The 26014-nt window shown below is 42.2% G+C and overlaps 1 protein-coding gene across 3 annotated transcripts in view; it reads right to left on the minus strand.

The window, feature by feature from the left end:
- The window catches only part of LOC108718268 (intersectin-2), a 94527-nt gene that overhangs the window by 62231 nt on the left and 6282 nt on the right, over nucleotides 1–26014 (minus strand). For all 3 annotated transcript variants that reach the window (XM_041565075.1, XM_018265982.2, XM_041565076.1), the window contains exons 2-7: nucleotides 17704–17767; nucleotides 15411–15503; nucleotides 11237–11300; nucleotides 9768–9931; nucleotides 8121–8330; nucleotides 1131–1227 (exon numbers count right to left, since the gene is read on the minus strand). In XM_041565075.1, coding sequence (XP_041421009.1) covers nucleotides 1131–1227; nucleotides 8121–8330; nucleotides 9768–9931; nucleotides 11237–11300; nucleotides 15411–15503; nucleotides 17704–17746 — 671 coding nt within the window. In that variant the 5' untranslated portion in view covers nucleotides 17747–17767. The remainder of the gene's footprint in view (nucleotides 1–1130; nucleotides 1228–8120; nucleotides 8331–9767; nucleotides 9932–11236; nucleotides 11301–15410; nucleotides 15504–17703; nucleotides 17768–26014) is intronic.

Below are 26014 nucleotides of genomic sequence, written 5' to 3' on the forward strand. Positions count from 1 at the left end.
TAAAAACAAGCTGCGGTGTAGCCATGGGGCAGCCATTCAAGCACAGGATACGCAGTAGATAACAGATAAGTACTACTATAGTTTATATAAACAAGCTGCTGTGTAGCCATGGGGGCAGCCATTCAAGCACAGGATACACAGTAGATAACAGATAAGTACTACTATAGTTTATATAAACAAGCTGCTGTGTAGCCATGGGGCAGCCATTCAAGCACAGGATACACAGTAGATAACAGACAAGTACTACTATAGTTTATACAAACAAGCTGCGGTGTAGCCATGGGGGCAGCCATTCAAGCACAGGATACACAGCAGATAACATAAGTACTACTATAGTTTATATAAACAAGCTGATGTGTAGCAATGGGGACAGCCATTCAAGCACAGGATACACAGTAGATAACAGATAAGTACTACTATTGTTTATATAAATAATCTGCTGTGTAGTACTTATCTGTTATCTACTGTGTATCCTTTGCTTGAATGGCTTACCTCATGGCTACACATCAGCTTGTTTATATAAACTATAGTAGTACTTATGTTATCTGCTGTGTATCCTGTGCTTGAATGGCTTACCCCATGGCTACACAGCAGCTTGCTTATATTTTTTGGTGTTTGGTGTCATTGTTCCTTTAAGGCAGTATCTAGGGGTTTCCATTAGGGAACAATGGGATTCAGCCATGGCTGTGCCAGAGAGGTGGGGCAAGAATAGATGAGTACCAGGGTTGTGCCAGAGGCGTATGGCAGGAATATGGCAACTCATAATGTATATCACAGTTGGAAGGTAGGGATTAGAGAGCACCTATGATATACCATTTAGGCAGCTATTACTTTGGTCAGACAGAAGGCCAGCTATGAACCCCAGAAGGGGGAAGCAAAAACTCAGCTGCACCTAGCAGAAGGTACTTATAGTGCTGTTATATATACTATAAGGTACTTATAGTGCTGAGATATTAAGCAAGTACCCTTTCACTGTAAGAAGCAAGGCTAGGCTACATCTACAGGCTAACATACATGACTTCACATACACAGAAAGCAAATTATTTTCAGCACAATCCTGGTTCAGGAAGGCAACTTCTTCTCAGGTTAATAAGCAATAGAACATAAATAGTCAAGGAATTTGACCCTACCTGCTGGATGCCAGGTCTATGAGAGACTGAGTCTTCTGCATAGTGGTGCTACTGAATCCTCCACCCAGGAGATTTATCGAGGTGTTATGAGGCAGTGCTAGTAGAAAAATACATCAGTGTCAATCAGCAGTGTTTTCTCTTATTTTTTTAAAGGGGAACTATTGCGAAAATAAAAATGTAATATAAGCTTCAGCATACTAAAATAAATAGATTTTTGTACTTACCGTTAAATCCTTTTCACTTGTCCTACATTGGGGGACACAGGCACCATGGGGATGAAGATCCTGTTGCTTGGAGAAAGGACACTAAAAGGTTAAAGTTGCTCCTCCTCCTCCTGCTCTGGGCTTCATCCCCGCCTACCTCCTCAATCCTCAGTTTTCTGACCGAAGAAGAGATGAAGAGCCCTACCAATTGCCCATGTGAAGAGAAGGAGCTCCTCCCCAATGCAAGCTAAGCACGGAATGAACCACCTGCTGTTTGAAATTGTTGGTATTTGAACAACAAAAATTATATAAGATATTACCTGATCAATATTAACATGAACTAATACAGGGAGGGAAGGCCTGTGTCCCCCAATGTAGGACAAGAGAAAAGGATTTAACGGTAAGTACAAAAATCTATTTTTCTCTTGCCTAGATTGGGGGACACAGGCACCATGGGGACGTCCCAAAGCTACCCATGAGGGCGGGACTTTTTACCCCTAGTGTTCAGGGAATAACCACCTGCAACACTTTCCTGCCGAAGCTCGCTTCGGCTGAGGCGAATGTATGCACCTTGTAGAATTTGGAAAAGTTGTGTGTGGATGACCACACTGCAGCCCTACAGACCTGTTCTGCTGAAGCCTGGAGAGGAACCACCCAAGAAGTGCTGAGTGAAGAAGTAGAATGAGCTGAACCCGGAAGGGTGTGGCCTTACCTCGTACCTCATAGGCCTTCAAGATTGTTGACCTAATCCATCTTGCATTGGTGGCCTTAGATGCCTTAAGGCTTTTCCGTGGTCCTTCTGGTAAGACAAAGAAGTTGTCTAGCTTCCTTCTACTCTTGGTAGCCCTGGTGTATGTTCTGAGAGAACGAACCACATCTACGTATGTAACTGTTCCAAATTTGTCTTTTGTTCAGGACAAAATGAAGGAACCAGCAGGTCCTGGTTAAGATGGAACTCCTTAGGAAGAAATCCAAGGTAGGTCTCAACACCGCCTTGTCCTTGTAAAAAATCAAAAAATGGTGGACAACAAGATAGAGCTGCTAGTTTTGAAACTAGTCTAGCCAAAGTGATGGCTAATAGAAAACTACCTGAAGAGTCAGCAGAGTTAATGGAATTGAGCCAATGGCTCGAACGGTTGCTCCTGCAATACAGAAGGTACCCTATTGAGATCCCAGGGAGGGATTGTATGACGGTATGGAGGTATCATCCGCAATGCTCCCTGTAGGAAGGTCTTGATGTTGGGCAGCATTGCAACCTGCTGCTGCTGAAAAAGGATAGATAAGGCTGATACCTGAACATTCAGTGAGCTGAGTGCCAGCCCTTATTTCTAAACCCTCCTGAAGGAACAACAATAGGCTACTTTCGTCCCAGGACTGTGGGTCTTTGGCTTTAGATTTACACCAGGATATGAATGTCCTCCATACCCTGTGGTAGATGCGTGCGAAGACGGCTTTCTGGCCCTTAGTAAGGTCGGTATGGCCTTTTTTGGAACTCCTGATCTGGCTAGGATTATGGCTGCAAGTGTCATGCCGTTAAATCCAGCCATGGTGAACTCAGGTGGAGGATCAGTCCCTGAGATAACAGATCTATTCTGTCTGGAAGGTAGAATGGTGCGTCCACTGATGAACTTATGAGCTCTTCGAACCAAGTGTGGTGTGGCCAGTAGGGTGCCACTACAACTGTTTCTACCCTTCTTGATTACCCTTGGCAGAAGTGCCAGTGGTGGGAAGACTAGAATATGCTAGATGAAACTGCCACGGAACCACCAGTGTGTCCATGCTAGGGCCAGAGGGTCATTGCTTCTTGTGAAGAACCTCGTAAGCTTGTTGTTGAACCTGGATGCCATTAAGTCTACTTCCGGAGTGCCCCGCCTTGCCAGAATCAGTTGAAAAAACATCTGGGTGTAGGCTCCACTCTCCCTGATCTAAGGTCTCTCGGCTGAGAAAATCTGCTATCCAGTTGTCCACTCCAGGGATACTGCGGAGATAGCTGGTACCGTGTTTTACACCCACAGAAGAATTTGCTGTGCCTCTGCGAGGGCAGCTTGACTCCTTGTGCCTCCTTGGTGTTTGATGTAAGCCAACGCTGTCACATTGCCTGACTGTATTCTTACAGGTAGATCTTGAAGTCTGCCTGACCATTGGAGCAATGACAGGTAGATTGCTCTTAATTCCAGGATGTTGATGGGGAGTAGTTCTTTCTGTGACCAACGTCCCTGTACGGTTAGGTCTCCCAATACTTCTCCCCAACCTTGTAGACTGGCAACTGTTGTGATGACTGTCCACTGGTGATTGGGGAAGGGTTTTCCTGACGGAAGTGTTGTTGGTCAAAGCCACCAACTAATAGAGGTTCAAACTAGATCTGATAGGGGAATCCTGCAGTTTAGGTTCGCTCAGTTCCTCCTTTGGTGTTGGAGTAAGGCTCTGCATGGCTCTGGTGAGGAGCTGCGCATATGGAATCGCAGGATGACACTATAGTCCCTAGCACTCTCATGGCAACCTTAAAGGTACCTGATCCATTTTCTGCAGAGATGACAGGAGCCCCTGCATGGAGGTGATCTTGGATTGGGGAAGGAAGGCTCTTCCCAATGAAGAATTTAGATCAAGCCCTAAATATTCTGTACTCTGGGGAAGGTATGAATAGAGATTTTTGGAAGTTTATCTGCCAACCTAACAGCATTAGTGTCTGGAGATGAGTTGAGGCCAGTGCCATGGAACTGGCCTTTACCAGTTGGTCGTCCAGGTATGGTATGACACTCACTCCCTGCAGTCGCAGGTCCTCTAGAGCCGCAGTCATGACCATGCCAATGTTCTCCTGCCACTGAAAAGTGAAGGACCCAGTGGTGGTTGGGATGTATGGGGACATGCAGGTATGCATCTTTGATGTCGATCACCGCCCTGAAATCCTCTATGTCCAGGGACATTAGGACTGACTGGATGGATTCCATCTTGAAGTGGTACTTCTTTACATGGTCGTTTAGTGCCTTTAGGTCTAGCACCAGGTGAAAAGATCCATCCTTTTTGGGTACTATAAACAGGTTTAAGTAGAAACCGAAGCCCCCTTTTACCCTTGAGGGACTGCCATTACTACCGCGGAGGTAGTCAGGGCGTGTAGAACCCCATGGAAAGCTGAGTGCCTGGGTTCTGTGGTAGGGAGCCTTGAGATGGAAAATCACCTCGGAGGTAGCTGAGCGAATTCTATGAGATAGAAATGATCTGTAGGACCCAGGGTTCCAGTACTCTATGCCGTCACACCTCCCGAAAGTGACTTAAGCGTCCGCCAAAGGGTTTAGCTTTCAGGGGTGGGCACCTCCTCATGCGGAGGCTGTTTGTCCCGTGCGGGCTTAGGTGCTGCTCTGCTTCCTGACCAAGAAGTGCTCTGCCTTGACTGGAATCTGGGGTGGGTCGGAGCTTGTTGCTTTTCATGTTGGGACCTCTGGCTCTGTAGCTTGAGAATTTTCCTTCTCTGTTCAGCACCAAAAAGTTGTTTTTTTTTTTTTTTTTTTTTTTCCCGAGAATGGGAGACCAAGCAGAGACCACTTCAAGGTAAGATCTGTTGACCAGTTTTTCAGTTTTTTTTTTTTTTTTTTTTTAGCCAAAGGAAACGCCTGGCTGCAATGGATTATGCCGAAGCCCTTGTGACGAGCTAAGCCGCGTCCAGGACTGCTACGCAAATTTATGTATTTGTGTCCGCTATCGGAGCTAGAAAGAGGTCTGTGGAGGGGTCTTCTGAGCCATGAGTTGGGCCACCTGTTCCACCCAAACTTCCATTGACCTGGATACCCATGGGGTGGCAATAATAGGTCGTAGAGTTCTGCCTGCTGCTGTAAAAATCGACTTGCAGAAACCCTCAAGACGTTTGTCGATAGGATCGTTAAAGGAAGCCGCATCGACTACTGGAATGGTGGTGGTCTTTGACAATTTAGAGACCGGTGGGTCCACTGCTGGGGGTGAAGACCAAGGTCTGTAAAGTAAAAGGATAAGTTTGAGTAAAGCAATGGAAAATTGGACTCTATGGTCTGGCGTTTTCCATTGTGCTTTAACAATGTCACCCAGCTGTTCATAGGCTGGAAAGACACAAGAAGACTTCTTTTGCCTCTTGAAAATGTTATTGGTTCGCTCTGCTAAAGGTGGGGTGTGCCTGAATCAGGCTCTCGACCTCTCATTGTGATCTAGGGGTATCCTGATCCTATTCATCTGCGGATAGGATCTGTCCCTCTTCCCAATACCTCTTCCTGTTCATCAGGCAAAACAGGTGGGGAAAGGGGAGGTCGCTTTGTGGCCGACTGCTGAGTGACCGGTCTGTGAGGCTCTGTAGATAGATGCTGTAGGACCTTATCTAGAGTCTCTGGAATTCTGGCTAGGTTTTGTAGACCCACTAGAGATAGAGCGCACACCAATTCAGAATCCAAGCTCGTTTGATTAGCCGTAGCTGTCGCAGAGCTGGCTGGTAGGGCTGTGTGGGATTGTAATTGTGCAGTGACTGCTGCCAGTCTTACAGGCTTCACATATTGGCTCAGCCAAAACACTAGCAAATTTAGGTCTGCAAGTAGCCCATGCCAAATACTAAATTGCATTGGTGGTACATGCAGTTGCCTGCTTGGGAAGGGACTGGTCATCTGCCCTGCCCGTCATGGCTATACTATGTAGTGCAACCCAGTAAGTAAGATATTGGGGAATATTAGGGGAGTCCAGAGGAGTGAACCACTTCTCCCTTAAAGTGCGATCTGTGGAGACAGAGGGAAGTAGTGAAAAACCCCACAGTAGGTCCCATAGAGAGAGGGAAGTGTTAATCCCCTAGAGAAAGCGTAAGGGAAGTGTAACTACCTATTCACCAAGGTAGGAAGGAATGGTGCCTTGTTCTTCTCTGTGAGAGACAGTGAGGCTGGAAACGCTCAGTACTGGAGAGAGAGATGCGGATCCAAAATGGCCGCCAGACAGGTTTCCCGGGCTTTGGTATAGTACCTTAGTAAGATGGCGCCCGTGAGGCGCGTGTGCAGCGACTTGTGCACAATGAAATAGACGCAGCGCCAGATGGTGGCGCGAAAGATCGCTGGGAATGGCACGGAGTTACCAATGCGGGGACTACTTTTAGTGCTGTTGTCCCATTATGATCTACATATATAAAAGCATTGTTAGAATTCTGTTCCATGGAAAATATTACTTAATATTGATTCATGAGAAAATGTATATTGTAACCTTAACATAAATATCAAATAAAAAGCATGAAACAGGAGGGTGATTTAGACAAACTGTGTGTTGACAGTGTCTTTATATCTACTGACGACCAGCTAAAAGTCTACTGGTAGATCCCATCTACCTTTTGGACATCCCTGGCCTAGGGAATTCTTTGTCAGAGAATAGCAGTGAAAGTGAAACTAAAAGCCTAGGAAAATCTGTGTGAGAGAATAGCAGTGAAAGTGAAACTAAATGCCTTTCTGCAGAGCTGACAGGCAGCATGTAATGGGGGGAGGGAGGAGGGAATTGACTTACCTCCTTGTGCCAGCCAGGAATGCTCAATAAAAGATATACCCTCCGTCGTGGCTACTGGTGCAGCCTCCGGAGAGCGGGAACCAGTGCCCAGGGTAGTGTGGGGGGGAGCTCCCCAGCCTGCAGCCTCCGTAGAGCGGGAAGGCTATAGAGCATCTTCAGATCAGAAGTCCTTGGCTGGAGGGGTTCTGGAAGAGAAACACTGACCCCTAGTAGTGGCATGATACTGAATAAATCTGTACCATTGCTCCCAGCCACGAAGTGTCCATCCTCCTTCTGAGGACACTAAAGAAAACTGGGGATTGAGGAGGTAGGCGGGGATGAAGCCCAGAGCAGGAGGAGGAGGAGCAACTTTAACCTTTTAGTGTCCTTTCTCCAAGCAACAGGATCTTCATCCCCATGGTGCCTGTGTCCCCCAATCTAGGCAAGAGAAAAGAAGTTTTCTAAATAAAATCAATTAAACATTTTGCATCATTTCTAAAATAATCAAGTTTATTCTCACTATTCCTTTATCAGGATCTGTTTCTCTTCATTCTCCCTTCATGTAGGAGTTGGGTGTCAGATAGTCATTGATAGATCGAATTTCTCTTATAGGGGGGCTCCTTTTGCCTAGAAGATGTATTAGAGCTCACTCTATTAAACTCACCAGACATCATGTCTCTCTACATGCAGGATTTGTGCAAAAGGCAGTTATTTTGTTAGATTTTGTTTGTACTGGAATTAGTTATCTGATAGCAAAGGAGCCCCCCTATAAGATATATTGGATCTAGCCATGAATGAATATCTAAAGGTGGTCATATCTCTCCACGATATGCCCACATTGAGGTGGGTGATACGGGCTGATCCGATCGTGGGCCCTAGGGCCCAACGATTGGGTCAGAATACAATGGGATTTTTTACCCTGTCGATCGACATCTGTCCGATTTTCAGCCAGATATCGATCGGAAATGCCCGTTGGAGGGCAGATAAGCTGTTGACTCGGTGTGTTGGCAGCTTTAATCGGCCATGTCTGGGGGCCTTTACACCAGACTGCTGCATGAAGACAGAATGAAGAGAAACAAATGCTGAGAGAGGATTAGTGAAGATAAACTTGATTATTTTAAACATTACCCTGACCTTGATAGGTAAGGGGGGAATGGCCCTGACAAAATGAATGTTGGACCCCAAAAGAGAATATGAACAAAAAAAAGGCCAAAAAAAACACAATTCTCTGCACTATTACACACAGGTTAAGATCACTTCCCACCATATATTGTGCCTTGCTGTACCACCAACATTAGTTTGGGAGGATACTTACTAGAATAAGACGAAGGCACAGAGAAAGACGAAAGCAGAGCAGTGGATGTTCCATTTGGCAAAGTTGATGATGATCCAAGAGAAGGCACCAGGGGAGTTGACATAAGTAGGGGAGGTAAAGAGCTCATTGAGTTTAAGGGTGTAGTGGGTGCCAATGGTATGAGGGAAGGCATGGGTGGTGGCATGGACAAGTTTGGCATGCTCCCCATTCCTGCAAAAAAACAGTAGTGAACAAAACGTTAATTATATGCACCCCATTATGTTGTGCCCCATGCAAAGTATACTTTATAATAGGTGTAACCACCCTAGGCATAATCCTCAGTACAGCTCTCAATATCACTTAACAGTCAGAGTGACTTAAAGGAATAGTTCAGTGTGAAAATAAAAACTGTGTAAATAGATAGGCTGTACAAAATAAAAAATGTTTCTAATATAGTTAGTTAGCCAAAAATGTAATATATAAAGGCTGGAGTGAACAGATGTCTAATAAAACAGCCAGAATCCAACTTCCTGCTTTTCAGCTCTATAACTCTGAGTTAGTCAGTGACTTGAAGGGGGGCCACATGGTACATTTCTGTTCAGTGAGTTTGCAATTGACCCTCAGCATTCAGCTCAGATTCAAGAGCAACAGAAATGACCCATGTGGCCCCCCCTCAAGTCTCTGATTGGTTACTGCCTGGTAAACAGGGCAACCAGTCAGTGTAAACCAAGAGAGCAAGTAGTGCTCTGACTGACTTGTTATACATCAAATCACTCCAGCCTTTATACATTACATTTTTGGCTAACTAACTATATTAGAAACATTTTTTATTTTGCACAGCCTATCTATTTACCCAGTTTTTATTTTTACACTGAACAATTCCTTTAAAAAAAGGGAATTCTGGAATTACAGACCTCTATAAATACAGGCCGAGAAACAGCTGAACAGCTTGCCTCCGCTCGCTCCTATGTCTGCAATACAGGCACTTCGTCAGCCTGTTTGAAGACATACTTGGGGTCACTTATCAACACTGGGCAAATTTGCCCGTGGGCCGTTACCCATAGCAACCAATCATATTGTTGCATTCATTGTTCTGCCTGAAAAAAGCCAAGCAATGATTGGTTGCTATGGGTTACTGCCCACAGGCAAATTTGCCCAGTGTTGATAAATGAGCCCCACTGAGTAGATTTCTAAGTGAAAAAAAACACACACGTTGCTGAAATCCACTGTGCACAGTAGGTTAGTAGTTACTTGGCCTGTGTAAACGGAGAGGCCAAGAAACAGCCTAAGAATGGCCCTGAAGTTGATGCTCTTCAACAACCCCATATAGACAAATACAAGAAGTCCTCTGCACTCAACCCATTATCAATATATTTAGGGCAGAGACATTTTGTGCTTTAAGCTACTAAGAATACCTTACCCTTTAAACAAAACAGAGTTTGCTTGTCCATATATTGCAATATATATAAGCTGGCCAACTACGTCAAAGTAATGTTTGTTATACTTCTACAACTCCAAACATTGCCCAGACAGCCCTTTTTTGTTGATGGGATGCTAGTGATTGCAGTTCAATTACATCTTGAGGGTTTTATGTTGGGCATCCTTTATCACAACTGTTGTGCATTTTTCCCATCATGATGTCCCTCGAAATAAACAATAGAAACCTACCATAGCGGGAGGAGGATAATGGCGAGAAGACCGGGGACTGTTTCATTACAGGAGGTAGGACCAAGGGCAGAGATTGTCCCTGCAGTTTCAGTTTGATGAATTTCATTGCAATGGAGAACTCCAGCTGGTCCATCTTGCCATCTTTGTTCAGGTCTGACAAAGCCCTACAAATAAAAATGCACAGTTTTAAAAGTTTCAAAAGCTAACGACTATTGGTGCTTAAAGGAGTAGGAAAGCTACTGAAGTAGTTTATTGCCAATAGATTAGCCAATAGTGCAAACTATTCTGCAGAATACTTTACTATACCCGAGTAAAAAGCTCTAGAAGCTGTTTGTTTAGGAAAGCAGCTGCCATATTAGCTTGGTGTGACATCTGCCTGAGTCTCTCCCTGCTCACTCATAGCTCTGGGCTCAGATTACAGCAGGGTGGGGAGGGGGGAGAGGAGCAAACTGAGCATGCTTAAGCCCTAGACCTGGAGGTTTAAGCTCAAAACAGGAAGGCTGATACAGAAGTCCATGAGTACACAATAGAAGGAAAGAAATACTGTGTTTCTTTTGACAGAGGACTCAGAGCAGCATTACTTTGAGGGTTTACTGGTGTATTTATATAGAGCTTTATGATAAACGTACTTAATTTTAGCCTTTCCTTCTTCTTTAAATGAAACCATATAAGATTAATGAAAAACCCCTAAATTTTATAGACAATTATAAGTAATATATGGTGTCGCTTTTACATGGTGCAAAAAATGTATATTATCTTTAAAAATAGCCCCTTTATTGGAGCTCCCTATAGATGTTCTCTGGTCCCTGTCTGTGTTTCAAATGAGTGGCGGGTGTGTCCCGACGGCCCCTGTCAGAAGCACAGTAGGAGGGTGACATCCAATCACACCCCTGCAGTCACACAAGCTCAGACAGGCTTCAGTTCCCTATAGGGTCCTGCTAGTTGCTCATTGGCTCCTGTCCTAGAGAACAGTGAGGTGAGAGCTGCCGGCTCCCCTGCACAGCCTGGGAATTCAGGGAGCAGGAAGTGGAAGGGAGGGATTATTAGGGTTTTTGCAAAAACATTCAATAAATCAGCCTGAAACACTACTTTATTTTTAAGTACAATTCTACTATATCTAAATGAGTATAACACACTGGTACATTCTTATTTTTTACACAATATGTCTCCTTTAATTGTGCTTAACTTTTAGAAATAGTTATAGATACAGAATTTTCATGTATTTGAGGACATTTAGGAGGCTGTCCCTCCTGCATTGAGCTTAATGCAGAGAAATATCCAGGCATAGGAATATGACATCTCTCTATACAGGCAACGAGTTGCTCCTGCTAGTTCCGTTTATGGCCGCCTTTCCAGTGATTTCCGTGGATGGCACCTTGGCTGCTCTGCTAGGCTATGCCCTCTTCTTATTTTCATCCTAGAGGAACATCACTTGCCAGCCATAATAGCGTTTACAACAAACACCTTACCATATTTCGGCCAAAACGGAGGATGGGAGACCAGATTGTAAGAAGAAGCTGCGTGCTTGGTCACCTGTAAAATGAAATAGGAAGTGGTCATTTTTATGGTTTACTACTATATTATAACAAAATAAACAATAAATGGGTATTTTGTAGGTGTTTTTTCATACAGAAAAACGAATGTACATCCACTAATCACTCATATTCTGAAACCATGCATAGTGCTCGCTTGGTGTTTTCATGAATATTCTCAAAGGCAGAATATTAAAGATAGAGGTGTGGGTGCTTTCTGCGGTGCTTGCCAGCAGCTGACCTGACCTGACATACAGGAATGGGACCGGTTTTCCAGAATGCTGGATAATGGATCTTTCTGTAATTTGGATCTTCATACCTTAAGTCACTAGAAAATCATATAAACATTAAATAAACCCAATAGGCTGGTTATGCTTCCAATAAGGATTAATTATATTTTAGTTGGGGTCAAGTACAAGCTACTGTTTTATTATTACAGAAAAAAAGGAAATCATTTTTAAAAAATTTGGATAATTTTGATGAAATGGAGCCTATGGGAGACAGTCTTTCTGGATAACGAATTTCCGTATAGCGGATCCCATACCTGTACATTTCTATTTGTCTCTGTTATAGGCCTGCGTGCACCTAACGTGCTGAATATGCATATTTGGAGTCTATGGGAGATGGACTTTCTGTAATTTGGAGCTTTCCAGATCATGGGTTTCTGGATAATGGATCCTACAACTTGTACTTCTCCTTTATATGCAACTGAAACAGCAAGAGCGAATGAGGCACCCCAATCCTTTCACCTTAATATACACACTGTTTGTAAGGCATTCTCTGTACAGGTAAGTATTTGTTGAGCAAGAACGCATTCACTGGACAACAAAAAAAACCGCACTCACAGGACTTGTTAGGTGAAAAATAAAAAATTATTTATTGCAATGTTTCGGCTCCTACACTCGAGCCTTTTTTCACCTGAAGTTTTTGAAAGATGTGTTAAGGGGAGTATTTATAAAGAAGTGAAGTTCGTATGCTTTAACTCATATCGTCACAGCATCACAAATTTGCCACTTTGCTACATATTCTACATCTCGTGACAAAATGCCTTTGTAATTGTTATTGAAATAAATATTTATATTTTTCCAATATTGTTGCATCGTTTGTCATTTGTGAATCTAAACCCTATAGGGGGCAGCACCTCACATAATTAGGCTGAAAACGACACCAATTACATTTGCACTTACCAAAATAATACAAACAGATCCAGATAAATGTTTAAACTTCATCTTTTAAAATATAAAACACCATATTTTAAAATATAAGGGTATTAAAAGTAACTGAGGAGTTCTATAATCATATAAAGGCACACTGGTGCACTCAAATCAATCATGTCGAATGCCTAGGTGCCGGTTAAAGATATCGAATTACCGTATATACTCGAGTATAAGCCGACCCGAGTATAAGCCGAGGTACCTAATTTTACCTACGAAAACTGGGAAAACTTATTGACTCTAGTATAAGCCTAGACACAACTACAGCCCTGTCTCCCAGCATATAACCAACAGAGGGTGCTGTGTGATATTGCAGTCACTGTTATTCTTTCATATAACCAACAGAGGGCGCACTGTTATTCTTTCATATAACCAACAGAGGGCATTGTGGGATATTGCAGTCTCTCCCCAAGTGAACTGTTGGTATAGGAATGATTAAAAGTGACTGCAATCTCAGCTACTGCCCGCTGACCCGAGTATAAGCCGAGGTAGACTTTTTCAGCACATTTTGGATGCAGAAAAACTCGGTTTATACTTGAGTATATACGGTACATAAATTAAACAAAACCGCACTCACAGGACTTGCGTGAAAAAGCAGCAGCGGCTGGGGTTTATTTCTAAGTTTCGGCTATTATACTATAGCCGTCTTCAGAAAGATAGCTATAGTATAATAGCCAAAACGTTGAAATAAACCCCAGTCGTTGCTGCTTTTTCACGCAAGTCCTGTGAGTGCGGTTTTGTTTAATTTATGGAATTCGATATCTTTAACCGCACCTAGGCATTCAACATCATTGATTTGAGTGCACCAGTTTGGATTTGAGATATAGATAGATATAGATAGATATAGATAGATATAGATAGATAGATATAGATAGATAGATATAGATAGATAGATATAGATAGATAGATATAGATAGATAGATATAGATAGATAGATATAGATAGATAGATATAGATAGATAGATATAGATAGATAGATATAGATAGATAGATAGATATAGATAGATAGATAGATATAGATAGATAGATAGATATATATAGATAGATAGATAGATAGATAGATAGATAGATATAGATAGATAGATATAGATAGATATAGATAGATAGATATAGATAGATAGATAGATATAGATAGATATAGATATAGATATAGATATATATATATATATATTCATTAAGAATGAAACCTGCATCTGTGCATCAGATTCAGTACTAAAGGTGCATGCTAACATTTACACCAGATGCTGATGTTTGTATGTACAGTAAATACAGAGAAGAAATTATGGGGATGTTCCCGAGAAGCAAGGCTTGTGGGTTATAGTAATGTGAAACAATGCAGACATGAGAGATGTAATAAGCTGATTGAGTATAATCAAAAGACTGGACAAGGTGTGTAAATACATACGAGACCTCTACTAGAAAACTGGTACGTGTGAGTATCAGCACATGAAACACTTGGTAAAAGTGACATTTCCCCAATGAAAATATTTGATCAATTATTAGTATTTTTGTGGCTATATAACCTGCAGGTTTGCAATAAAAACTCTCAGGCAATGACAGAGCACAAGAAAAGACAAAATGGCTAAAACAGGAACGTGCTACTGGTACGATTGTCCACCAACATCTTGTATGGCTTTCACGATTCATGATCACTTATTTATTCCACTATATTCTATTAATTAGTATAACTGGTTCCCATTCTGACTCTCCTGCTACGAACAAGATATTCTGGTTTGTTTCATAGCCTGGAACGTCTCTGACTTGTTGCATTTATTTAGGAAATGGGCTGCTTTCTTGATGCTACACAACCAAAGAATGTTGAATGTATTTTGTCTTCTTTATCTAATATTCGGGTCATAGACATCAAAGCAAACAAGTTCTCAATAAATATCTTATTTACCAGTGTTTTAAGGTGGATTTAAACTTTCAAGTGTTATGTTGTAGTTACAGATAATTCATCTTGTTCTTTTTATTTTTCTTCTCTCCACTGACAAAAATAATGAAAGTGAGATGAAATGGAGTTTTGTTCTTGTTCGTTGGGATGGTCTCCATTATATTCTTTTTCACCTTGTGTAATTTTTAAACTACTGCCTTGCCATGTACTCACTTGACTAGACAGGAGTTTACAGAACAACAGATCCAAATAAATCAAGGAAAACAAACAGAAGATCAGCTACAAACTGTTTTTTAACTGTTTGCCCTTTAGTAAATCTGCCCGAGAGAGAGAGAGAGAGAGAGAGAGAGAGAGAGAGAGAGAGAGAGAGAGAGAGAGAGAGAGAGACTGACTAAGGGGCAGATTTATCAAGGGTCGAATTGAAAATTTGACTAGGGAGTTATTCGAATTCGATTCGAGTTTAAAATAAAAAAAAAGAAAAAAGAAAAAAGAACTCGAATTCGATTATTAGCCACCTAAAACCTGCTGAATTGCTTTTTAAGTCAATGGAGAGGTCCAGGGATCAACTTGAAGTTGTTTGCAGCCTTCCTGACATTGGAGAAAAAACTCGAATCGGGTTTGATCTAATTCAATTCGAATTTTCGGATCGTTTCAGTTCGTTCGGGTTGAAAAGAAATTGGATTTTAATATTAAATTTAGATTGCTCTAATTTATGGGAGTTTTAAAAAACTCACGAATTCGAAATTCTACCTTTGATAAATGAGGGACATCAAATTCCCAGCCCTCCAGGGGTTGCAGAATACAACTACCATCATCCTCAGCGGGCGCTGCAGTTCAGGGGAGCTGGGAAGCTGACATGCAATCACAGTGTATAACTGCACTCAGTTCTATTTATTTATACTGCGTGTAACGGTCAGTACTAACGGTCTGCACTAGACCCAGCATGGTGCTAACCTGGATAACATGGGGTTAATAAAATAAAAATTGGTATAAAGACACTCACCACTAATTAGTCCGTTGATTGGCTTCAGACTGGCAAACTGCTTATCGTGCTTGGCCCTCTCCTCTGTGGTGATGGGCCACATGCTTGGGCCACCTGCAATGCAAATACAGCATTTAGACACAGTTTAGCTGTCACTGTGAGATCTGTGTGGCGCTGCTTAGTGCATCCGTCCCTATTTGTACTTTATCTCCCAAAAAGGAAGCACAGGCCTAAGCTGTTATAGCAAAGGGGTCACCTGCTCTACATTAGCCACAATGAAGTGAAACCAGCCCATGTTTTACACAAGACACACTCACTCACATATGATCTATATCAGCCTGGCAGGAATACAGAAAAGGAACATATTACAGAATAAACCAACAGGGTAACGAAATCAAGCTATGAACTACAACTCCCAGCATTCCCTAAAATGTAACCGGAAAAGCTGTAGTTGCAAAATGCTGTAGAGCCACAAGTATGAAATGATCGCTTCATAATCCACCTCCCACATACATACATCTCTTATCTATATACTGCAGCGTTTCCCACATACCTCGGCATAGTCTTTATTATTCAGTGTGAACGGTTTCATTGAGAACATGTGAAATCATTTAGCACAAAGTAAATATATTACACTAAACACCATCACAAAACAACAAAAATACAGTAAAATACTATTGTGTTTGCATAGGGATGTGTAAGCAAGTGTGTCACCTTCCATTCTCTCACAGAGCAGCAGTCCTGCCCTGCTTTATGGCTGAGATCCTAGCTATCTGTATAACAGAGCATTCTGTCCCAGTGGCTGCACAGATCCTATCTGATCCCCATTGTAAGCAGCAGTCCTGTCCTGCTTTATGGCAGCTGAGATTCTAGCTATCTGTATAACAGAACATTCTGTCCCAGTGGCTGCACAGATCCTATCTGATCCCCATTGTAAGCAGCAGCCCTGTCCTGCTTTATGGCAGCTGAGATTCTAGCTATCTGTATAACAGAACATTCTGTCCCAGTGGCTGCACAGATCCTATCTGATCCCCATTGTAAGCAGCAGCCCTGTCCTGCTTTATGGCAGCTGAGATTCTAGCTATCTGTATAACAGAGCATTCTGTCCCATTGGCTGCACAGATCCTATCTGATCCCCATTGTAAGCAGCAGTCCTGTCCTGCTTTATGGCAGCTGAGATTCTAGCTCTGTATAACAGAGCATTCTGTCCCAGTGGCTGCACAGATCCTATCTGATCCCCATTGTAAGAACATAAATATCAATGAATACATAAATAACATACATGAACAGTATATGTAATGATAATAAAACAGTTACATAAAATAAATTATATAGTACCGGTAATCACTCATAGAAGTTATTTAAATGGTATAGATATCACTAACTTATACCACATAAAAAAAATATATAAAACGCAAAGGCTGTGGACACAAACTGTTTTACCTTGCTTCAACATCAAAAAATAGGATTGCACTCTCAATATACAAAATAAAGTATTTATGACATCCAAAAAAATAGGGGGTTACAAAAAAATCCGAAAATAAGTAGTGAGCCCTTATTTTGGGATTTTTTTGCAGCCCCCTTTTTTTTCTGGGATGTAATAAATACTTTATTTTGTATATTGAGAGTACAATCCTATTTTTTTGGTACGTTAGTTTTGGAGACCCTTATGGGGAGACTCCTGTGGATTAGCTCCTTATGATTAACTTCTAGGGTGTGCGCCTTCTTACTTTATATTCTTACTTTGCTTCAACAACCTGGTGGAATATTGCCTTCATTTGAGTGCCTGCTCCAAAGTATTTTAGGTCTATATGAAACCTAATACACTGAGCATTGTCTATACCTAATTGTTGTGAGAATGGACTGGTTCTGGGGGCTCCAGGAGGTCCAGTCCAATACAGTATTTTTCCCAGAATCCCTGCGGTTTTGCTTCAGGAGTGTTACAATGATGAGCTCCAACATGTTTTGGCCATAGTAGGGATGAGTTGTATGTGGCTCACTGCCAGACTACAAATCAAAGTATCCTGCAAGAGGTGAAGCTTTTGGGAGCAGAAATGAGAAGGGGTCAAATCAGGACCTAGAAGCAAAAGGATGTGATTTTTTTCGAAAAATAAACCAAAAAGTGGTTTCAAATTCAATACATTTATTAGGACATTACAGGTGAAGGCCTGACGCGTTTCGTGCCTATTGGGGCACTTACTCGTAGTCAAATCCAGACCCCTGGACCGTCAATTCTTATGGACCCTGCAGCAAACTCTCTGAATAAAGAACACACATGACAGTGTACTCCGGGTATAATACAAAAGGTACTTACCATTCATAGATGTGGGAAAGTGAGCAATCGTGTTCCGCAGCATGTTTTATTAACTCAGGCCCATCTGCAAGAAAGAAGCAGGTTGCTGTAAATAACACACAAAGATACGGACATATCCCAGAGCATGGCCCCCACTCAGTACAGAGAATGTTGCAGCCTAATGATTGTTCCTCCTGCTGGAAACACAATGCAGGCCCTTTCCCTGTGTGCCGGACTCTCACATTCCCTTGGTGCAAGGGTTGGACGAGGTCAGAGTGAATCAATAATGGACATTTATAGTCGAAAAACAGAATGCAGCGGCGGCCCACTGGTGAGATGACCACCTGCTTGGGGCGATTATTGTTTCTACCAACTGGCTGGCAGTTAGAAAGGGTTCAATGTTTACAAGCTACTCCTGGATTAACTGTAACTACCGCAGGAGGCACCAATCTCCCATCTGCTTCTAGAGTGTAAGCTCCTGCGAGCAGCACCTCCCAGTAGAGTCCTGCGTGGGTCAATTTTTTGGAACCCGTACCCGACCTGTACCCGCAACCCAAACCAGCATTCTTACCCGCTACCCGACCTGACCCGCAAGTACCTTATCCGCAACCCGGACCCACTGACTATCAAGAATCAGGAGGTGCTGTCTTTGTAAACTGGAAGTGATATCATTGGAAGTAGGCGTGATCAGAAAAAAAAGAGTAAAAATCGATAGAAGACCGCGGCCCAACCTGCAAAACCGCCCCCCACGTCTATACCTGCACCCAGAACTTCTACCCGCTACCCGCAGGGTACTGCAGGTTTTTGCGGGTAACACGCGGATATCCGACCCGCTGCAAGACTGTACTTCCCAGTACAGATATGGGACCTGTTATCGGAGAATGCTCGGGATGTGTTTTCTGGATAACAGATCTTTCTGTAATTTGGATCTTTATACCTCAAGTCTACTAGAAAATTATGTAAACATTAAATAAACCCAATAGGCTGGTTTTGCTTCCAATAAGGATTAATTAAATCTTAGTTGGGATCAAGTACAAGCTACTGCTTTATTATTACAGAGAAAAGGGAAATAATTTTTATAAATTTGGATAATTTTGATGAAATGGAGCCTATGGGAGACAGTCTTTCTGGATAACGAATTTTCCTACTCCTGGATTTACTGTAAATACAGCATGAGGCACCAATCTCCCATTTGCTTCTAGAGTGTAAGCAGGATTCGAGCAAATCCAAGTGCGTGTCTGAACCAAATTGAAGAGATTTTTTTCTTTTACTCTTTCGGTTGGTTTCGAAATGCATTAGGTTTACCTGTCTAAAATCAACAATCTGGTTGCTATGGGTTACTAGACCTTTTATCATATGAGCCATTCATTGTTTTGTAGATAGTACAAATAATCAGCGTGGTTCTGTACCCTATCAGTACCCTATGCAGGCACTAGTCCTGGCCCGGCCACAATGGGACTGGGTATTTATATAAACAGCTTTCAATTTCCTCTTGTGCCAATAAGTTTTCTCTAATAGCACCGCATTGATGTTCAGCGTTTCCAGTTCTTGTTAGTAAATTGGATGTAGAGGAAACAAGCCACACAATGAAGCAAATACCCCCAGGTACATTCCAATTCCAGCTGCTTGTCACCTTAGACCAGGGGTCCCCAAACTTTTTTTTTACCCGGGAGCCACATTCAAGTGTAAAAAGAGAAACACAAGCATAAAATAGTCCCTTGGGGTGCCAAATAAGGGCTGTGATTGGCTATTTGGTTGCCCCTATGTGGACTGGCAGCCTACAAGAGGCTCTACTTGGTATTATACTTAGTTTTTATGCAATTAAAACTTGCTTCCAAGCCTGGAATTCAAAAATAAGCATCTGCTCTGAGGACAAAGAGAGCAACATCCAAGGGGTTGGAGAGCAACATGTTGCTCGCGAGCTACTGGTTGGGGATCACTGCCTTAGCCAATCCACTCTACCTCCCTTTACAGCAGGCATGGGCCAGTTAAACTACAACTCCCACTGTATAACATGATGCTAAATAAAGCCCATCAGTGGGATGCAACAAACTGGCTATACCTGATATTCTTCCATCAAAGTTACCACCTATAACAGTGGAGCAATGACTGTCATCACACCCAGGGAGGCAGAAGGTGAATTTGGGAGCAACTCATTTATTCAGCAGCCTAATTAACTCTACTCAATACAAGCTATACTGGTTGTACAGGGAAACTTGGTCCCGAGATGTTTTCTCTTTTATAGCTAATGAGTCATAATATAGAGATTGCACTGTACTGACATTTCCGATTAAGGACTCACTCAAAGTGGTCTGGTCTGACCCAAATAATAATTGGCAGAACTATGCAGGCACCCCTTGTGGGTCAGGTGATTATTGTTCAGAAACACTTCTCAGTTACCACAATGGCACCTGCCACAAGACTGTTCTGTTTCTTAAAGGGGTGGTTTACCTTCAGGTTAACTTTTAATCTGTTATAGAATGGCCAATTCTAAGCAACTTTTCAATTGGTCTCCATTATTATTATTTTTTTATATATATATAGCTTACCGTATATACTCGAGTATAAGCCAAGTTTTTCAGCCCCCAAAATATGCTGAAAAACTCTACCTGGGCTTACACTCGGGTCAAGCGCAAAAACGGTCGCCGGCGTCCAAGAATAGTCTCCAAGAATATTCACCGGCATCCAAGAATGGTCGCCGGCATCCAAAAACGAGATGCCGGCACCTCCAATGGGAGCAGAAACCATAGATTTTTTGATTGAAACTTAACAGATGCTGCTGCATTTCTCACCCTAGGCTTATACTCGAGTCAATAAGCTTTCCCAGTTTTTGGAGGTAAAATTAGGTACCTCGGGTTATACTCAGGACGGCTTATACTCGAGTATATACGGTATTAATTATTTGCCTTCTTCTCCTGACTCATTCTAGCTTTAAAAACAAATGCTCTGTAAAGCTACAAATATATTGTCATTGCTACATTTTATTACTCATCTTTCTTTTCTGACCCTCCCTGATTAATATTTCCTATTCTCATTCAAAGCAAAGCATGGTTGCTAGGGTAATTAGGACATTATCCACCAGATTGCTGACATCACAAATTGGAGAGCTGCTAGATAAAAAGCTAAATAACTCTAAAACCACAAATAATAAAAAATGAAAACCAATTGCAAATTGTCTCGGAATATCCCTCTCTACTTCGTACTTAAAGTTAACTCAAAGGTGAACAGCCCCTTTAAGGTTGTCCCTCTTTGGAATAAATCACCCTCTTCAAACATAACCCGAATGCAGTTGAAATTCTCAGTTCTCCAAAAAGATCCACGTTCCAGTTTTGATATTGCATATTCTTTTAAAGCAGAAGTTTAAGTGGAAAGTTAATGTTATTACTTCTCAATACACACAAAGACAATAAGGGCCAGGCATGTTTAGAGACTGTATAAACTCACACAAGGGAATCATCAAAATAAAAAAAGGAAAAGAAAGGACATATACTGACAGCTATCTATAAATGTAACCGCTATTGAAAGCATTATACATCTGGCTCTTTATATTCAGGGCACTGCTGGTTTTGACTTCTGAAACAATGTAGAAGCAGCAGCCAACTTATGAACAGAGTTAGTCGGTTCCAAAGGGCCAAAAGTTATAAATTTTAACAACTATATTATTGTTCTCACAAAACTACCCCACAACCAAGGTTAGACTACATTCCCTTTTCTAAAGCCTCACCCACTACAGTGGGCTCAGACAATAGCTTAAAAAAGTAAATAAATAAGCTCTGTATAAACAAACCCCTCCATTCTTTGAAGTCTGTGTTAGGCTTTTAGGTAGGGAAGAGTTCATTATACAGATGATCTGTAATTTGATAAACTACTTTCTCCTCTTCCAACAGTTGCTCACAAGAACCACAGGAAAGTTTAAACTGCTTTAAGTTTTATTCTTTGCCCAGTTTAAGGACACAAATAACAAAACCCATAGATATATTTTAAAAGGGGGAGTTATATCACTTTTGTATTGTTAGCGCATGTATTAATTAGGAAATATCCATCCAATAATATCCAGTATTTTGTTATATCTTGCATTAAAGTGGACAAATCTGAAATTAAAAGTCTCATTCTAACTTCCTGGTAGATAGAAGCAACTCAAAATATGTTACCAGTCTCATGAAAAGCCCTCTGTTTAATGAGCTGCTCCTTATCTTGAAGCCTAACAAAGGTTGCAGCTGGGGGAAGGGATGGGGTTTGTTTATACAGGTATGGGACCTGTTATCCAGAATGCTCGGGACCTGAGGTTTTCCCCAATAACGAATCTTTCTGTAATTTGGATCTTCTACTAGAAAATTATATAAACATAAAACATACCAAATAGGCTGGTTTTGCCTCCAATAAGGATTAATTGTATCTCAGTTTGGGTTAAGTACAAGCTACTGTATTATTATTACAGAGAAAAAGGGAATACTATCTAAAAATTTGGATTATTTGATTATAATGGAGGCTATGGGAGATGTTCATTCTTTAGTTCAGAACTTTCTGGATAATGGTTTTCCGGATAAGGATCTTATATCTGTACAGTAGTTTTCTTAATTGAAACAAGCAAAAATTATGTTCAGTAAAAGTCCCACTCTCTGAACTTGTGCTAAACAAGAGGCAATAATTGCCCCTTTCAAATGTTTTCACCTTAAAAGGCTTGAGTTTTTCAAATGGTTTACCTTGAAACTGAAGTGCATTGCTAAAGAATGTCTGTGGCCCCATTCAAAATTAAGCCAGTTTGTATGCATTATAGGTAGGGATGCACCGAATCCACTATTTTGGATTCGGCCGAACCCGCCGAATCCTTCGCTTAAGATTCGGCCGAATACCGAACCGAATCCTAATTTGCATATGCAAATTAGGGATGGGAAGGGGAAAACAATTTTTATTTCCTTGATTTGTGACGTGATTTCCCTCCCCACTCCTAATTTGCATATGCAAATTATGATTCGGATCGGCCAAATCCGAATCCTGCTGAAAATGTCAGAATCCTGGCCAAATCCCGAACCGAAACCTGGATCCGGTGCATCCATATTTTTAGGTTGACCTTTTTCTGTGGATCAATATGGCCATGGAGCCAAGGAGACTTAAAGCCAAATGAAGCGACTAGGTGCCCAGTCTGTATTGACTTATCTATATGGTAAACGTATTTCATTTATTGACCATTTTAAGCTAAGTACTACTCAGAAGCCCTCTTATGCCTATTGAAACCAACATGTCACATCTTCTTTGGCATGTAAGATAAACAGAGTTATCGAAGTAAGGCAGAATGAAGTAGTGATATTCTCCTACACACCTTTTCTGGAATATTCTTCTATTAGCTGGGAATATACAACGTTCACTTTAGCTAATGGTATTTTGGCTTCACCAAGACCCATCATAGGCTCCCATCTCCGTTTCACCATCAGCGAACTCCCTTTATACACAAAATAGCTAGGCATGTCCCATCAGGTTTGGGCACTCTAATCATAACTGAATAGGCTCCTTGCCATAGCAACCCTTCATTATGACGCCTACATGAATGAGCTCTAAATGGTTGACTTAATAAAAGAATGCTTTGGGGATTTTAGTTAAGACTCATGGCATTCCTCTCAGGAACCTGTTTTTTTAGAATTAAACATTGACACAATAAGCCTACAGCAGCTATGTGTGGCTCTGTCTTAAGCTGGCCATAAACGTTATCGTAAACCCAAGATTATCATTCCTTAATTCGGAACATTCTGGATAACGGATTTCCGGATAACGGATCTTATATCTGTTAAATCGTACTCATATTGTAAGCCCAAGCAGTGGCGTAACTACAGAGGAAGCAGACCCCGCAGTCGCTGGGGGGCCCGGGGCCTGCTTCCTCAGTAGTGCCGGATTACCCACAAGGCGCCCTAGGCTATGGTCCACCTGGCCCCCAGGAAAATAAGTCTGTGTCCCAGAAGGTTCCCTCAGTTCGTGTCCCAAAATGTTAAACCCGTTCGTAATCCGTCTACGAGACGATTCGGTCAAAGCCCCTGAGAGCTCTGATGTCCGTGTCCCTGATTGTACAGTCCGGCTCCCAGATGGTTCAGCCCGTGTCCCAGACAGTGCCGGGCAACCCAGCTGACTACGTAGCCCTCCTCTCAAGTGTGCGCGCATGTGCAGAGGCGCACCTGACAGGAATTCCAGACTCAAGCGCGTGTGCGCACTTGCGCACACGCTCTACATTGATATCAGAGCTGCTGCCGGCTGTGGGGAACAAGAGCGGCAGGCACACGCTAAAAACACAAGAGGAGCAGCTCAGGCGCGCGATCAACGTCGATAGAGCTGCTGCAGGCGGTGGGGGACACGAGCGGCAGGCACACAAGAGGAACTGCCTGAGATGTGAGACACAAGGGTCTGAGCTAGGGGAAGATGGCAGAAGAGGTACGTGCCTGGCGCCCCTCCACCTTTGCGCCCTAGGCACGTGCCTCTTCTGCCTACCCCTAGTTCCGGCCCTGGTCCCAGATGGTACAGTCCGGCTCCCAGAAGGCTCACTAAGTGTTCCAGATCTTCACTCCCTCGGCGTGTTGGGTAAAGAGCGTAAGTTGTACTTGTACGCATCGTCTCCGTGTTTACTGTGCTTCTCGCTTCTAGGCCCGGCAACACAATGGATGCGTAAAGCCTAGCGTCACAAGCACTTCTTCACACTCGAAGTCCTATCGCCTCTTGAGATGAACCAACAGCCCGCGTTGAAAAAAATAAAATAAAAATCCGGTCTTGCCTCCCGCTCCGTTCTCTTCCGCCTCCTAATTACTACTGATTCAAGTTGATCCCAGGGATATAACAGGTAACAACCAAACCATGGAAACTGTTTGCTTAGGAGATATACTGTATATATACAGTAACACAATTGCCATGGCTATCATTTGAATGATATCCTTATAAATGGAGCTTATTGAGGTCATCAATTAATGATGTCATTTCTGTTACACGACTCACGCTTGTGTATCATAATACAGTATATACAGTTGTATAATAGGATATTAGAAGTCATCTTGGACTTCCATAACCACTTGTTCACCTTTGAGTTAACTGTTAATATGAGGTAGAGAGTGATATTCTGAGACAATTTGCAGCTGGTTTTCATTTTTTGTTATTTAAGGTTTTTGAGTTATTTAGCTTTTTATTCAGCAGGTCTCCAGTTTGCAATTTCAGCCATCTGGTTGCTAGGATCCAAATTACACAGCAACCATGAACTGATTTAAATAAGAGACTGGAATATGAATAGGAGAGTACCTTACTAGTAAGCTAAGAACTAAAATTTGGCAATAACAATAAATGTGTAACCTTACAGAGCATTTGCTTTTTAGATGGGGTCAGTGACACCCATTTGAAAGCTGGAAAGAGTCAAAAGAAAAAGGCAAATAATTATAAAACTATAAAAAAAAAAATAATATAAACCAACTGAAGTTCTAAGTTGCTTAGAATCTTACGATCTTACTTCTGCAGTAACAGCCCTTAAGTTTGCTCATAGCCTTTACAGAGAGATATGTGAAATTGACACTGTACCATCCTGCTATAGTTCTGGGGTATTTATATATGAAATTGCGACTGTGACATTCTTCTATGACTTCTGGGGATATTATACATGAAATTCTCACACTATTTTGTGCAGAGAGGGCCCAGAAAATTTTTTTTGCAGGGGGGCCCTGGCATCCGAAGTTACGCCACTGAGCCCAAGATTATCTTGAAAAGATCGTTAAGGGCAGAGACACACGCTCAGATTCAGGGAGATTCATCACCCAGCAAAAAATATTCTCTTCTTTGGGGTGACTAATTTCCCCAAACTGCCTTCCCCTCAGCTAGAAAGTAAATCGCCGGTGGGATAGCATTCAGAGCGCTTAGTTTTCCGAAGTCGACCGAAATTGCCTCACTAAAAGCTTTGGGACAACTAATCTCCCCGAACTGCCTTCCCGTCGGCTTTAATGTAAATCACCGGCGGGATGGCACTCGGATCGATTTGTTTTTCGAAGTTGCCTCTCGAGGCAACTTCGGGCGACTTCAGAAAACTAAGCTCTCTAAGTACCATCCCGCCGGTGATTTACATTAAAGCCGACGGGAAGGCAGTTCGGGGAGATTAGTTCTCCCAAAGTTGTCTCCCCGTATCTGATCGTGTGTCTCTGCCCTTAAATGTACGATTTGTCCATCAACTAAAAAGACCATTTCAAGCAATGTTGTCTAGTTGAAGACAGGAAAACTGTGGGTAGCTGCCTGCTCGGCCCTGCAAACATTTGGACAATAGATAGATTTGACTGTGACCGATCAAAATTTTCTAACCGATATCGAGTGAGAAATCGTT

This window comes from Xenopus laevis, chromosome 5S (genome assembly GCF_017654675.1).
Source record: "Xenopus laevis strain J_2021 chromosome 5S, Xenopus_laevis_v10.1, whole genome shotgun sequence".
In the NCBI taxonomy this organism is placed as follows: Eukaryota; Metazoa; Chordata; class Amphibia; order Anura; family Pipidae; genus Xenopus; species Xenopus laevis.